The sequence below is a fragment of the Hippichthys cyanospilos genome, chromosome 10, assembly GCF_059441005.1.
Source record: "Hippichthys cyanospilos isolate Australia breed blue-spotted pipefish chromosome 10, RoL_Hcya_1.0, whole genome shotgun sequence".
NCBI lineage: Eukaryota > Metazoa > Chordata > Actinopteri > Syngnathiformes > Syngnathidae > Hippichthys > Hippichthys cyanospilos.
The window spans coordinates 21,385,073-21,400,000 of NC_142378.1; the positions used below are offsets into that span (position 1 = coordinate 21,385,073).

General features: G+C 42.1%; 1 protein-coding gene across 2 annotated transcripts in view; it reads right to left on the bottom strand.

Annotated features, from left to right (window-relative positions):
- Positions 1 to 14,928, bottom strand: part of midn (midnolin) — a 43,273-nt gene that overhangs the window by 16,356 nt on the left and 11,989 nt on the right. For both annotated transcript variants that reach the window (XM_088425424.1, XM_088425423.1), the window contains exons 5-7: positions 4,967 to 5,500; positions 4,402 to 4,525; positions 3,966 to 4,289 (exon numbers count right to left, since the gene is read on the bottom strand). In XM_088425424.1, the coding sequence (XP_088281550.1) occupies positions 3,966 to 4,289; positions 4,402 to 4,525; positions 4,967 to 5,500 (982 nt within the window). The remainder of the gene's footprint in view (positions 1 to 3,965; positions 4,290 to 4,401; positions 4,526 to 4,966; positions 5,501 to 14,928) is intronic.

Here is a 14,928-nt window from a genome sequence, read left to right on the forward strand (position 1 = left end):
TGGACACCTTGGCACAATTAAGTGTGCACCACCTACAGCACAGGTGTTAAACTCATGATCCTGGGGACAGATACGTCATACCGCGTGAAGTGATGTACCTTGCGAAAACAAATTACTGTGTGTGTGTGTCGTCTTCTTTTTTCTTGCTATAAACAAACAAATAATTGTCTTCACTTTTAAAAACTGATAATGTGAACATTTTTGTTATTACTAATTTAAAAATGTGTTCATGTTGTGTGAGCCAATCATACATTTATTTGGGTTTATTGTTATAATGCCCCTGTAAAGGAAACCATAACTAGGATGTGGCCCACAACACCCCTAGGCTGCATTCTGTTGATTGGTCACTCTGTAAGTTAACTCACAAATACGTGAGCACACAAATTATGGCCTCCTTTTGTGTAATTTGTAGGGAGGTTATATTGCATAGTATAAAATGTTTTTTATGCAAGGAATGCATGCCATTAAAAATATTTATTTGTAATATTTTTTGTCCAACAAGCCAATTGTTTGGACCATGTGTATGTTAAATTAGCAATTCATATGATAAAGCAATTAAAAAGGAATATGAACTGTTTACTTCCACATTATTCCAGAACTAGAACTATTTCCCACTTCTGTGTCGGCAAATAATCAGAAAAGCAGCACACGCGAGTCAAGCTAATGCGCCAAAGTGGGGCAACGAGGTAAGTTGTGCCAATTGATTTTCAATTTTATGAACAAGACTATAGAACATCGATGGATGGATTAATCAGTGTTCATTTTACCTCTGGAAAATGTTGAGTGCCTGGGACTCACACCACTAAAAAATTATGGGTCCCAACAGAAATGTTTGGTGTCCCAAAAAATTTGCAAGAAAAAGGACAATGTAAGTCTAAGGTTCAAGGTACATTACTAAAAAAAAAATACTAAGTTGAGGGACAAAGGACATTACTTTTTATGGAATTATGAGTGCCACCATTGTGAAAGACCAATCAAAGATTTTGAGCAAGCAAGGACAAATTTTGAGCACAGAAAAATATACTGAACGAGTAATGAAAGATTTCGGGCACAAAAAAAGATGTTGCTTGCTAAAAATCTGTCATTACTCGCTCACGATACCCCTCTCTCTCAACTTGTCATTCAGCGCACTTGGGTGTGTCCCCTCTGCATGGTCAGCTTGACATTAAAAGCCATCATATTTTGATGTCAAAAAACAATGCCTCGAATGGACCAACGATGATTTGAAAAGTATGCGTCCCTATCAAAAATGATCCATCTAGGACACAGAAACGCAAGTAAACGAGAGCACTCCTTAATCCATCAATTATTCTGACAATTAATTGATGAATCAGCGAAAAAGCTTAAATTTCCATTAATTTTTTTCAAAATCAGAAAATCGGTTCAAAATGACTGTGGAGACCAAGCAAAAAAAAATGCATTAGGATTCAGTTTATGGTTTGACATGTAAAATGTCAGAAAAAAGGGAAAAACGTTGTGCATGTGTGTGGGGTCTTAGCAATGGATAATGTGTGCAACAGAATCAGTTCAAGACAATTTGAGCTTAAATTAGGTAGGGCAAAGATCTCTGATTCTTCTTCATCCACCTTCTTTCTCCAGCTTGCCCAGGATACTAACATGACCTGACAAATCCAAAAGGGACAAGCATGGATGAAGAGAGCCGGAAAAGAGGGATTTGGGGGTGGGGGTGGGGGGGGGGGCACTCTATTCTGTGGGGCTGTGTTTAACTTAGGCAACTGCAGTGGGAAAAGGACTACAAGGCAGCTCTATAAGCCCAAAGCCCTACGTTCGGCTACTCCACAATGGCTCAGCCTGGTGCCCTGCATCGAGCCTCTGTCCAGGGCCCCTTATACAATGGCTTTGACTGGGCTGGAGGGAGGTCTACCAAACCCAGTAATGGAATTTATCTAACAATCAGCCTCCCAGGCCGTTGAGTGGCGAGCTAAAGAAAAAAAAAATCCTTTAACTCAGCAATTCAGCAATCCCTTTCACCAGAGCCACGTATCCAAGCTTTTAGTCAGGTGTTTGAGGCCGAGTGTGTCAAGCCCCCCCCTTTCAGTTAGTCTTATCCTCCCCACACATGAAATTACAGCGGAGCTTTGAACATAGCTATGTGACATTTTCAAGAGGGTGTCTCGAGTAGAAGTGCATACAAATACTGAGGCAGATGCAACAGACTGGTTAGTCATGCGGCGGAATGGAGGCAGGCCTCTATTAAGTATTTAAGCATAGTGTCTACTGGTAAGGTTCCCCAAGAATGTTAAGTCAATGACTTCCATGGAATACAAGCAGCCACTAAAAAGACCAACACTTATTGTGTCAGTGAGCCATACCGGGTTTGGTTGATCTGGTTCCCCATTCATATCAGTTCCCAGAAGCTTAGATGGTAAGCAGGAAATAAAGCTGTGAAGTCAAAACATGGCCCAATTCAACCTTTTTATTTCACCCATATTTTATTTTTCCTCAATTCGTGAGCAGTTGGTTGGCTGATGCATAGGATTTGACTATGATGAATGATGGCTTAGTGTTCTGGACAACTCTCATGCTGCTGTTCACAATAAATCTATTTAAAGGCCAAATTATCACATAGAATGTAAATTGTTCATGCACAAAGGCATGGAAAACCAAGCAAGAGAGGCTCAATCGGAGGAAGATGGACAGGGATTTTATCGGCAAGGCTGTTTTTGGGAGGCAAATAGGGGAACTTGAAGGGGCTTCAATGGCAAGGCCAGTTGCGTGTAGATGTAGAGACAAGACAAGGGGGCGGACACAGTGAGATTAAGATCTTCCCTGTGTTAGGAAAATAAACCTGTGTTATTCCAACTGTTCATTTGGCACTCGGAGTAAGACCAGACTAGGTGTACTATCCCACTCAGTCAGCTGCTAAAACTGAAACGCTCTGCTGTGCATACCAAAGTAAACATTAAACAAGATTCACTGTATCTCAGCACCAAACCCAGCGGACTACTTTGCCTAACTATTCCGCCGACAGGAGATAAGGAGGTCGCACAAGACAATGTTGTTTTCTTTGAGTAAAACGTTACAGCACTTGGATCAATCTTATCCGTGCAGGACAACTGTCTGACACTCAAAATCTGGTGTCGCAAAGGTGACTTTAAAGGAGTGTCATCTGAATTCCAGCATCTGCACCAGTAATGCGCCTAGGCATGGGCATGTCCCATGTCTAGTCCTCACTAGTCCTGATGAGACCAGTATTAATATCACACAGACAAAACAAAAACTGTATAAAATGCATTTTCTGAATGATTATTTTACATACCAAGAGTGGGAAGATACAAACCTGACCTTATATGAAAAGTAATAGCCTTCTGAATCTAATAGCCAGTTGTGCCTCCTTTGGCAGCAATTATGCAAAACACATTATTGCAAGAATTGATGATGAGACTTCCATAACGCTGTGGAGACATTTTGGGCCACTCTTTTTTTTTTTTTTTTTTTCAGAATTGCCATATTCGAGGTTTTCTAGAATGAATATCCAGTTTAACACTTGTGCAGTATTTGTTTAACTCGCGTGCAGTATTTGATTTTAAAGATAAACATACTTTTTCAGATGGATCAAATGGTTTGTAATTTTTGCGAGTGGTAAATATGATAAGAACACAAATAAGGAAGGGGCCAAATTGTTTTTCACAGCAATGTATATCATTGGTGCATATAAACAAAGCCAGTGGCTGCGTGACAAGTGAAAAAGTCTGAAGAAGCTTGTATCACAATTTTTAAAGTCAGCAACCTTTTTTCCTTCTCTCCTCAGTCCTTTGCTAAACAAAATACTAACTTTTTAAAGTTGTTTAAATTTACTGCTGATCAATAAGATGAACTGCAAATGAACATAGTGCTTCAGAACAAAAGCAGGAACATCTGTGTCACGAGTGCATCAAAGAGATGTGTGGTGAATACATAAGTGCTTATTTGTGTGTCATGCTTTCATGTGCAGAGTCACTCACCAGGGGGTTTGCACATGCGTATCTGGCTCTGGCATTGCATCAGCGGATGAAATGTTGTTGGAGGGCTGTTGGTGTTGCCGCTGGGCACCGAGGTAGCTTTGGCTGAGAGTGCCGTCGTGCTAACCATCGGGGTCAAGGGGGGTGGCGATGGGGACGGTGAGCTGGGTGTGCCACACTGCGTTTGGTAACGGAGCTGGGTGAGGGATGGTGGCATGCCCTGATAGTGGCGTGTTGCACTCAGGAGGTCGTTCAGAATCTGAAGGATGGTACCTATATCTCGTCTGGGGCGCCCATTGCTGTCTTGGCAGTTTGGGTGCAAAGTGCCTGAGAAGAGAAAAACCAGAGTATCGCAACACACGTATTTACATATAGAACCACTTGCACGCGCAAAAAAAGAGTGTGCATGTTTATTGGTCAACGCAGCAATAAATCTCACCTGAAAAGGTCCCTGAGAAGACTCCGGGTGCATGGTTCACAAAACTCTCAATGATGGCGCCAGGTTTACGGGAGCGTGCTGATGTACTAGCACCACCACTGGTGCTATTGGAGCTGCAGCTGGCCTGGAAGAAAATACATATTTAAGTGAGTTAAGGGCATCCATCATGTAATAGAGAAGACTTTGAACATACAACACTAAATGACTTTTGCGTCATGATGGTCCAAGTACAACTAAAAATGTTTGTAAAATGCAATAGGATCAGAGTTGTCATCGGAATGACAAGGTCTAACATTAAGGCCAGACCATACTTGGCAACTTAGGCAACTAATTAGACATAGAGAATAAAAGTTAACCAGATTTTTATATTTCTACTGCAGGGGACCAGCATTCCCACAGCAGTGTTGTGGAGATGTCTATCTTAATAAAAATGAAAGTTTTGTTGCACATAAGGGGCATTTTGTTTGGACGTTTTGGTTAGACCTTTTGGTCAAGTGCGATATGAAATGCTATTTTACTGACAAGCAAATGTTTTGTACCAAATGGTGTGATGTTTCATTCTTACCTCAGGGCACAAAATGGGGGCTACAGGGCCGGCTTGGCCCATATTGAGCCTAGCCTGGCCTGACGAAGGCTGGTGGTAGTGGTGGTGGTCCCGCAGGTGATGGGGAGGAGTCCGCAATAGACTCCCGGGAACATGTGACGGGCAAGGGGGGTGGGCAGGAGGTGGAGGGGTGGCTGTGCTGCAGTTAGGAATAGATGATGACAACTGATGGTACATGGGGGGCAGGGACTGGTGATATGTGGAAGAAAGTGGGAAGGTTGAAGCATTTGTGGTAGATGATGGGGAGGGGCCTGGCTGAGGCAAGTGGAGGTTGTGTGGATGATGAGGGAGATGAGAGTGCCGTTTTGGGATACAAGGCTGTCCTGTGGGTTGTACCACCGGGTCGCCAGAGTTGCCCCGGGTGATAAGGTGCCTATGTTGGAGCTGGGGAATGCCGGACTGCTGTGCTGCCAGCTGGAGCTGAACGAACATCATGTGATCACCCACACGGAGTGCCAGCGTGAGGGGGGAGCGGCCAGACAGGAAGTCACTGACCTGTAGATGGACAAAAATAATTGATTTTCAATACCACGGCGCTAAGGGCTGAATAAGATTGCATTAACATTGAAAATGGTCCTTCAACAGTCAATTGTGGATTGATCTGTGCCAAAAATGTCACGAAACAGACATTTCAGACATAACATTATATTAACATGCTTTTCATGCCTTCTACAGAAACTCTTCAACTGATCGTTCCATGGTCAAGGGCTATTAATTGCCCCTCAGCTCCGCACTACACTGGACGCTAAAAGGAGATACAAACTCCGTCAGCCAAATTGTAATAGGTTTATCCTTTCCCAACGTTAATACAACACTTAATACTGACTGTGATGAACAACCTTAGTTGTAACCTGAGGAGCACAAGAAATTGACCCAGAAATTGACAAGACACAGAACCAGAAAAACAAAAAAAAACTATAGACACCAAGATAGCCACAGCGAGCATTGGAAAGTAGACCTGGAGCTGGAACATTTGACTGAAAAGATGAAGAAAATAGACCTGTCACTGAGAACTTTGGCCTTAAACAGTCAGAAATCAATCCTATATATACATACCAGTCACAACAGTAACCACTGTACAGGACGCTGTTTGACAGTGACAAACAAATGACCACTATGACAAAAAAAAGACAAACAAATTAATATCAACTGCATATCAACTGGTATTCCAACCCTTAACAGCGGCAACAGTGACTGTTGCAGTCAAATAGCGAGAAGCTTCCCTGCGCGGTGACTTCCTCTTCTGTCAATGAACAGTGGACAGCCTTTGAAGCACAAACAAAAGAGCTTTGAGCTCCTACTCATGGAGACACAGACGCATCACATTAGGCCAATCCTGCAATCAATCACCATTCTCTAACAGTGGGTTATTTATCAGCTGGATGAGGCCAACAGCTCAAAATCACACAGAGCCCACTCTCACTTGCCTACAACTGCCCTTGGGCCCAGTCTTAGTCAGCAGTGTCATTCAGCACGGGGACAAAAGCCACCCTTCTCTTTGGCTTAGAGCCTGAAAAATCAGTCCTACGTCCAGGAAATACACCCCGCCTGCCTCGCATGCACGAATGGACAATTGCCTGTGGCAGATCTGGGGGGAATGTCCATTTTTGGTGCACCGACAACAGCAACAGGGTCCGTGTGTGTGTGGGGTGGGGGATTCACTGACCCACCAGTGGCCCAGATGGACACACACAAATCCAGACTTGGCACAAGTTACCTAGAAGATCCACATTCAACAATGAGTTTCATTGTCCTGGTCTTTGCGTGCTCACAGAGGCATAAATATCAACAATGCAGCACACTGGCACCCACGGGCTGAGTAGAGGCCTGTTTAGATTTTTTTTTTTTTTTTACCAACCACCGTTAATCTATGGTGTAGTCATTGTCTAACAGTTGTAGCTGTCACATATCCATAGGTATAAAGAGTTTTTTTCCCCCTTTTCTGCACTCAGCAGTGCTATCTTCTCACTTTTCGAGTAATGATTTAATTTCTGTGCATTTATAGGAAACGAGGCAGACAAAGTAGAGCACATAACCTTGATGTTTGTCACTTGGAGAGGATTCCAACCCCCAAAGACATTAAAAAAAAAAAGTCACTGAAGGAACACTTTGGTCCAGAACAATTTTCCCTTCGTTTAAACATGACGCTGACTGTCCCGCATGCCTATGAGTTTGCTCTTACGACTTCCCTGCCTTACTTTTTTTTTCAGCTTATGACATTTTTTTTGTCCAACTTTCACACCATTTTGTTTTCGCATGACAACAAAACGCCTCCTCAAACATGGCGGGCAGTGTGCGTGCGTGACTCTGCGAGTCGCTCCGCTCTCATACATCTATACACGCGTCACCGCTTACATCAATAGAATGCTGGTCTGTTATTGGTCGGCGTCACGGTTTCCAAAATGGCGGAACGTTAAAGCTTTGTTCGCCTGTGAGTGCTTACAAAAACGTGTTTATAGAGCATTTTAGTTCTTAATTCAAACTTGAATTGGTTAGCCAAAGGTCCCAAGATTGCAAGTGATGTTAAAGAGAAGTAAGAAGATGATTTATATGGAAACGAAGATGGAGATAATCAAGAAATACAAAGAAGGCTAGGCTAGGCTACCCTCACTATGGAATATGGCCATAACAAGCTCATCAAGCCACTCAAAAGTAAATAAATCCTTTCTATATTTTTTATTTATGGTTTCATTAAATTGTATACATGTATATTATATATAAGTAGCACTCACTATACTATTTTGATACCAATTTTCAATATGTATATACAATTTTGATGTTTTTACCTGGGGTTTTACACGCATTTGGTAGTTAAAATAGGTTTGGATTGCCGCCATATGGCGAATTCGCATCAACGAAACCAACCGCGGAACGGGATAATCTCGTAAACCAGGGACCACCTGTATACTATAAATTTAAAAATGTCTTTGGTTCAATACATTTAAACAATGTTCATGTTATAATAATAATCTGTGTAAATTAAGTTGCTTTGCCTATCATTTAAAATATTTTAAATACAGTATTTTGTTTTAATTGATTATTTTGACCATTTTACGTCTTTGAGAAGATGCCAAAATCCATAATTTGATGAAAAGGTTTACATTAGGTTTTGCATTTAGAGTTTTTCAGGTTAAATCGAAATAATACTTTGTATTATGTAATTAATCAAACTTAATTATTTTAAATTAAAACAAGCAACAATAAAGCGTTAGCTTTGGTTTCTTCAATAACATTACTTGCGGAAAAAAATGTTCAAGTTACATCATATGAATATTTTTTAATTAATCAAGCCTGAACATTGTCTGTAATTGATTAATTCAACAATTTTAAGTCAAGGCAGTGTTTTCACTCTTCAGTGCGATAAAAATTGATCTTTGACATCTAAAGTTGACATTGCTTTAGACAACTCATTGCGGGAACGTTGCTTCCATGAGAAAGTGCCCACAATTCTGGTATTTACCTTAGTTTATTTGTGTGTGCAAAGCAAAGGCAGAACACCGCTGGCTCATGTTGGAATTCAAATGTGTCAATTCTGATGCGTGCAAGACTCTTAGAGAAGAAAAAAGGTGTCACTCTGTCAACATTTTTGGGCGTGCTCCTGAAATGTTGGCTGTTGGTTAAGCCTGTGAATCAGCAGGCTCTGCCCTCAATCACTTCTTTCTCTCCAGAGCTGCCTATTTATTTAGTTCTATCGACCATGGCCTCCCTATATTGCAGAGGCATCCACTTCAACCTGTGGGCCTGGAAGGGGGCTCCTCCCACCTGTGGTCCCGTCTGGAGGTTTCTGATTTTCCCCAAATTTGGGGTTTTTGAGTTTTTCCTTCCCCTTCTGGGAGCTTTGACAGGGGATGCTGTTGTGTACCCTATACTGAAAAGATGTCTCTGTACGACCTCTTTTCATTCTGTGAAGCCCTTTGAGACTTCGGTGATTTAGGGCTATATAAATAAAATTTGAATTGAAAAAAAATTGAATTGAATTGACAGAGGCGACTTATGCACATTGGTAATGGCATGGGTGTGTGACAACAGCAGAAACAAAAAAGTAGAGTCAGATGAAAGGACAGGGATGAGCTCATGACGGTGACTACAATCAAAATACACGGGGGGCTTTGAGATAAACATAAAATCATCACATGGGAGTGAAACAGACAATTATTGTCTTGCTGATACAATCCACACCCACCATGATTAGACTGCTGTGGTAAAGCAACAAACTGAGAAGACCCAAGGCTGGGTGTGAAAGAAGGGTTGGGCACCGCATGAGAAGATTCTTATGAAGGGCAAGGTGCAAATTCATGGGACTAGAAGTGTGGGATGGATGATTGGGCCCAAAACACACAGCCCAGGTGGGGGCCAGTAAAAGATGGTGTTTGGTTAAAATTAGGTTGAAAGATGTGGTGGAACATTTTTATGAAGTCTCTGACCACATGTCATCATCACTAGCTCCAAGAGCTCCTTGAGAAAGATACTGAACTCCCAGTTGCAGTTACTTAATTAAATATTAGGGCTGGGTATTGGGCATTAAAAGTGTATTGTGATATACAATGATCCCTCGTTTACCGCGGATAATTGGGACCAGAACCCCCCCACGATAAGTGAAAACCAAACAAAACTTGAAATCTCAAAATTCCCATTAGAAATAAGTGCAACACGAGATTCTACTGCTCATTAACATGGCTGCTCAGATATTATTGCACTTCTCGGGACACATACAAGAGTTTAATGCGGACAACTTGAACAGGAGAGTTTTCTTTTTTGTTTTTCTCCTGCCGTGCATGCGCCTCCTCCACACTGTCACTCACTCGCTCAACCAATTCCTCTCCCGCCAGTCACACTATAGACGCATCACTATTGAAATATTTAATGTGGTATTTTTGAAGCGCTTGGAATTAATTATTTGTAATACACGAGCCATAATACGACAAAAATCATGATACAAAAGCCACTGAGCGGAATGATATAAAATAAACTAAATAGTCCGAAAATAAGATGTTTCAAAACCAATACGCGATATATTGGAAAAATGAATGTCGTACTGTGTAAGAATCATTATTTATTTATTATATATTTGCTCAAACATATTGAAGCTGTTTCAGTGGGAGATTGTACATTTTGTTAAACATATTAGAGAATGCTTGTAGTGGAAAAGATTCGGGTGGGGTCGAATTTCACAGCTAGATTAAGGGCCAGGAGGCCCTTATTAGATCTCCGACCGGCGCATGGTGCCAAGTTTGAAGGGCCTATTTCGCCAAGGACCCACATATGACATGTGGAAAGAACTGTTGTACCTTGCTAAAAAATGTTAGATCTGTCTTGACATGTGGCTCTGTTCAATAAAAACCAAGTTAAACGGAGGGCTGGCAGAACGACGTGTGAGACTACCACTAGTTTTACTCCGTTCTCCTTGCAATCCATTCTACTTGCAAGTAAAACTATTTTCGTGTCTTCTTCATTGAGTGGTGTTTATCTACAAATGTTGATTGGATGAACCTGACATATTGCAATATGCGTATTGCGTCACTTCGTATTGCAAATTATATGGCAGTTGCGCAGAACTAAGGCAACGGCCACAGCTCAGTTTTTGAAGGTTAGGGTTAGGCAGATTTTGCTGCTTAATTCATATTTTCACAAAGACAATAGTAATCAGAATGCACTTGTGTGTGCTTCACCCGGAGAACGTTTTAAGTACTCTTCTCAACTGACTGTCCGTTCAACTCCTACAAGACACACGATTGGCCCCCAGCGCAACATTGACAAATGAGTTGTGATCAACTCCCGCCACAAAGTTGTAAGATCACACACAAGCACGGCAGAAGGGGAGCAGTGAGAACGAAAGCAAGCACTGGAAATCTCTTACCTAGAGCAGTGGTCCCCAACCACCGGTCCACGGACTGGTACCAGTCCGTGGTGGATCAACTGGTACCGGGCCACATGGGCTGCACCCGAAATAATGTTTTGGAGATGATTCAGTTTAACAGTTCATAAGTTTGTGCTTGATCTTTGTGTTTTTGGCGCCACTTCTGATAATACATAGTGAAAAGGATGATGTGGTTTTTAGAGCAGCCACTGAAGTAATGTACTGCAGTAATCTTTGTCTCAAACATGTATAGTATAAATACTTTTCACATTTACAAAATGCTGGCACCCACATAGACTTGCATGAAAATTCCTGAAGGGTGGGGGTCCTACTTTGCGGATTTTACACAGCTGAAGTAATTCTTGAGGTGTAGAATTCAGACAGATACACAAAAGAAAATGCTGAAAAACTGTAAAGGGGGGGGGGGGGGGGGTGCAGAATGGAACACGTGAAATGAGGCCCTGTTTCCTGAGTGAAATGATGGGGGGCACACAGCCACATTGGCGAGCATGATTGTGTAGCAACAAGCCTCTTCTAGGTGGACAGAGACTGTGAGAGGGAAACAAGGGGTGGGGGTGGATATTCAGTAAGGGGATGAGGCGAGGGGGTTGGGTTTTCGAGAGCTGTCGAGCTGGCGAGTGAATGGTTCCCGGAGGTCTCAGCATAGAAGCTCAGCTCCAGTCCAAACATGCCTATCTGCTCTCAGAATCCCAGCCAAGAGCGAACCAATGTGGCTGGCTGCCATTGACGTCAGGACAAACGTCAGATCGAGCTTTCTGGGGCATCACAGGCAAAAAAAAAAGAAAAAAAAGAAAATAATTCTAGGAATGTCTGAAACCCTCCTCCTTTTTCTACAACTGCTCTCTGCAATTTTTATTTTCCCCAACAGTACTCCGTGTAGCATAGGGTTAGGGTTAGGCTTGAATTCCAAAGCGTTACAAAAGCAACTTGTGTAGTGGTTGGTCATGAGAGAGCGATGAGCAGAATGGAGGGGCCTCACTTGAAGCCAGCCTCGCATTGTTTCCTTTCACATGCAGAGTCTGCGTGGTGTGCAAAGGGAAGTGCAAGATGCGCATTTCATGAAAAGGATACACGCGTGATAACACCCAGGCTGAGTGGTGTTCAAGAAAAAGCCGTTCTCTCTTTAAATACCGCAGTGCTGTCAGACTGGTGCTGGAATTTTGTTTAGTGGGAGGCTGTGGTTGCCACACAGAAAGGGGAAGAGCAGGATGAGGGGCAGTGAAAGAAGAAGGAGGGGTAGGGATAAGATGATGAGGGGGGAGGGTGCCGGATGCTGGAGTGGGGGCAGGGTGTCAGGGAGTATTGGTGATGATGGTGGTGGTAGTAGTGGCGGTGGGTGATGAAATATTCAGTGAGGTGTGCCTCTGGGTCCTTCCCTTTTTTTCTTTCAACATCTCTGGCTGACAGTTTTATTTATTGGGGTCCCTGTGGTTCAAGGAACTCATTTGCAGTCGTTCTTCCTTTGCACACTAAGCGAAGTATGGCAGTGGAGATAAGGAGAGGGGGGAGAGGAAGGCAGGGGAAAGAAGATGGAGGGAGCTGGCAGCGTCTAGCTGACATTCATGAACAACTGAGCAGCTTTGTGCTTGAGAAAAGAGGATTGAGGCTTGGAGGGCAGGATTGGAGGGTGGAGAGTAGAAGCGGCCTGCTTTCTCCTGCGGCCATATTGTGGTGCAGATGAAGCAGCTAACCTGTTGAAGCCATCTTTATTAGTCTGCCTATATCAGACAGAGGTTTGATCGCACCAGGACACTCTTGACAGTCTTTATGCAGACATGTACACGCGAAAGATGCAATGGTATTCATTCAAAAGATGAGAGAGGGGGTAAAAATTGAAAAAAATAAATAAATCAATGACATGCAACATGCCCTAAATTCTGAAAACAGACAGGGGGCTCTTCAAAGACCCCATTAGGAAGAGTGGCATGAACAATACTACCCAATAGGAAACTAAGACAGGCAGGAACTAGTATTCATAATGGTGAAATTAAGTTCGAAAGCCACTCCTTGTGGTCACAGCTCAAGCCAAACGGAAATGAGAGCAACCTCACTATGAAAAGACAGGATCTCCATGGTTGGCACAGTATGACAGATATGTTCACACATGACAACAATCCAGTTAAGAACAGATACATGTACTGGAAAGACTCATTGACAGATGACCACATTTGGAAACATTTTTATGAACGACTTGGATTAATATGATAAATAATAATACGAATGCTGAAAGGTGTAAATGTGAAACACACCTTGCCATGGGATGTGAACCTGATTGGCAATATATTGCAATTTTAAAAGTCACAGTTATTTAAAACCATCCAAATCTGTCAAAACAGGAAGTCCCCCCCGCGTCATCAGCTTTTACTACACTGTGCAGAGGAAGGTTCCTCTCATTGAGACATCCCCGGCTGCAGCAGCCAAACACATTGTCCAGCTGCTTTTAACACTAAAGCTCACCAAGCAGGACTTGGTGAGCTTTAGTGTTAAAAGCAGCTAACTACTGAGGGTAACACAATGTATCATATGCTACTTTCATGGAGCATTTTATATGTTATAGCTTGAGAAAGGATTCGAGCCATCTAGCCTGCACGAGTGTGGCTTAACAAGGCAAAAACAAAAAAACATTTCCTCCCAAATTTTATCCAAACAAATGAAGTTGGCTGTAAGGGAGGTTTTCGGTTTTTGAAAAAGAGTAGGTCGCGTTTTGCTTAAGCTACGAACTACCAATAACCAGCCCGGCTAAAGATTGGCCGATGAGATCTCTAATATAGTGCTTCTCAATTATTTTTTGCATTAAATAAGATCATAATCTATTAAAAAAATTATAAATTTTATCTTTTAAGCCTATTTCTTGGGGTCATTGATGCCCCCGACAAGCATCGTTTCGCGGCACTATTTGAAAAAGATTTGTGATTTTTTGGTCAATTATAACAATCTGAAAGACACAGTAGTGTTATAACAAGAAATTCTTCTACAGTGTTGTATAATCACTCATTCCCAGACTGAACATATGGACATTTGGTATTTTAAATCTATTTTCAAAAGCTAAGGTGACTGAATTATCGGCAAACCTACAGAAAATCCTGTTGTTTTTTTCCCCCCAATAATTGCTTGTGAGCTGCCAAAGTCCTTTGACAGAGCTATTTAATTGACCTCATTAGACTTGGTAGTGGCCATCACGGGGTGCAATTTTCCCCTTCCCGTCCACCTACTCAACAGCCCTACCGGTCATGACGTCTTGCTATTTGAATCACAAAAGGTCCACATCCCTAGGGGATTACAAAAACAATGGCGATCACAACTCCTATAGATGCAGAAACTGTTCTTGCCATTGTGCACCACATCAAATTAAAGAAGTTGACGTTAAAAATGGATACTGGACAATGCACGATGTACAAAATCACCAGCAAACACACCTTGATGACCCACACTACCCATCTCCCCTTCTCTCCTGCTGTGCATTGACTCATTACAAAGGGAGATTACACAGGTGCAAAAAAGGCTGTGTGATCATCTTATCAAGGCCCTTTTCCAAGGCCCCCATTCACATGAGTGCCGAATCGAAGGGACACCGTTATTGTGACATTGCCTTTAATCTCAATTTTAGTATTTAAGTAAAAAAAAAAGAAAAGGGAAAAAAAAAGAAAATCAGGGTTGCAAATGAGAAAAGAATGGTGTTGCATAACATAAAAGGCTTCATTTCAAATGCTGGCAGGAAGGGCATTCTACTCACCACCACATTGAGTCGTTTTTCAGTTTCCTGCAACACCTATACCTAGGAATATACATCTAGTAAGAATAGACCAATAATTATATGATGGCCAATAAGAGAATCATTTGAAACTGTCAACTTCTGGGAACTATTTATTTCCTTTTTATAAGAGATGCTGCTTAGCCAGTCGTCTACTCCATATGTATGTATGATGTATACACACACACACACATATATATGTGTGTGTGTGTGTATATATATATATATATATATTACGGGAATCCCTCGTTTATCGCGGGGGTTACGTTCCAAAAATAACACGCGCAAAGTGAA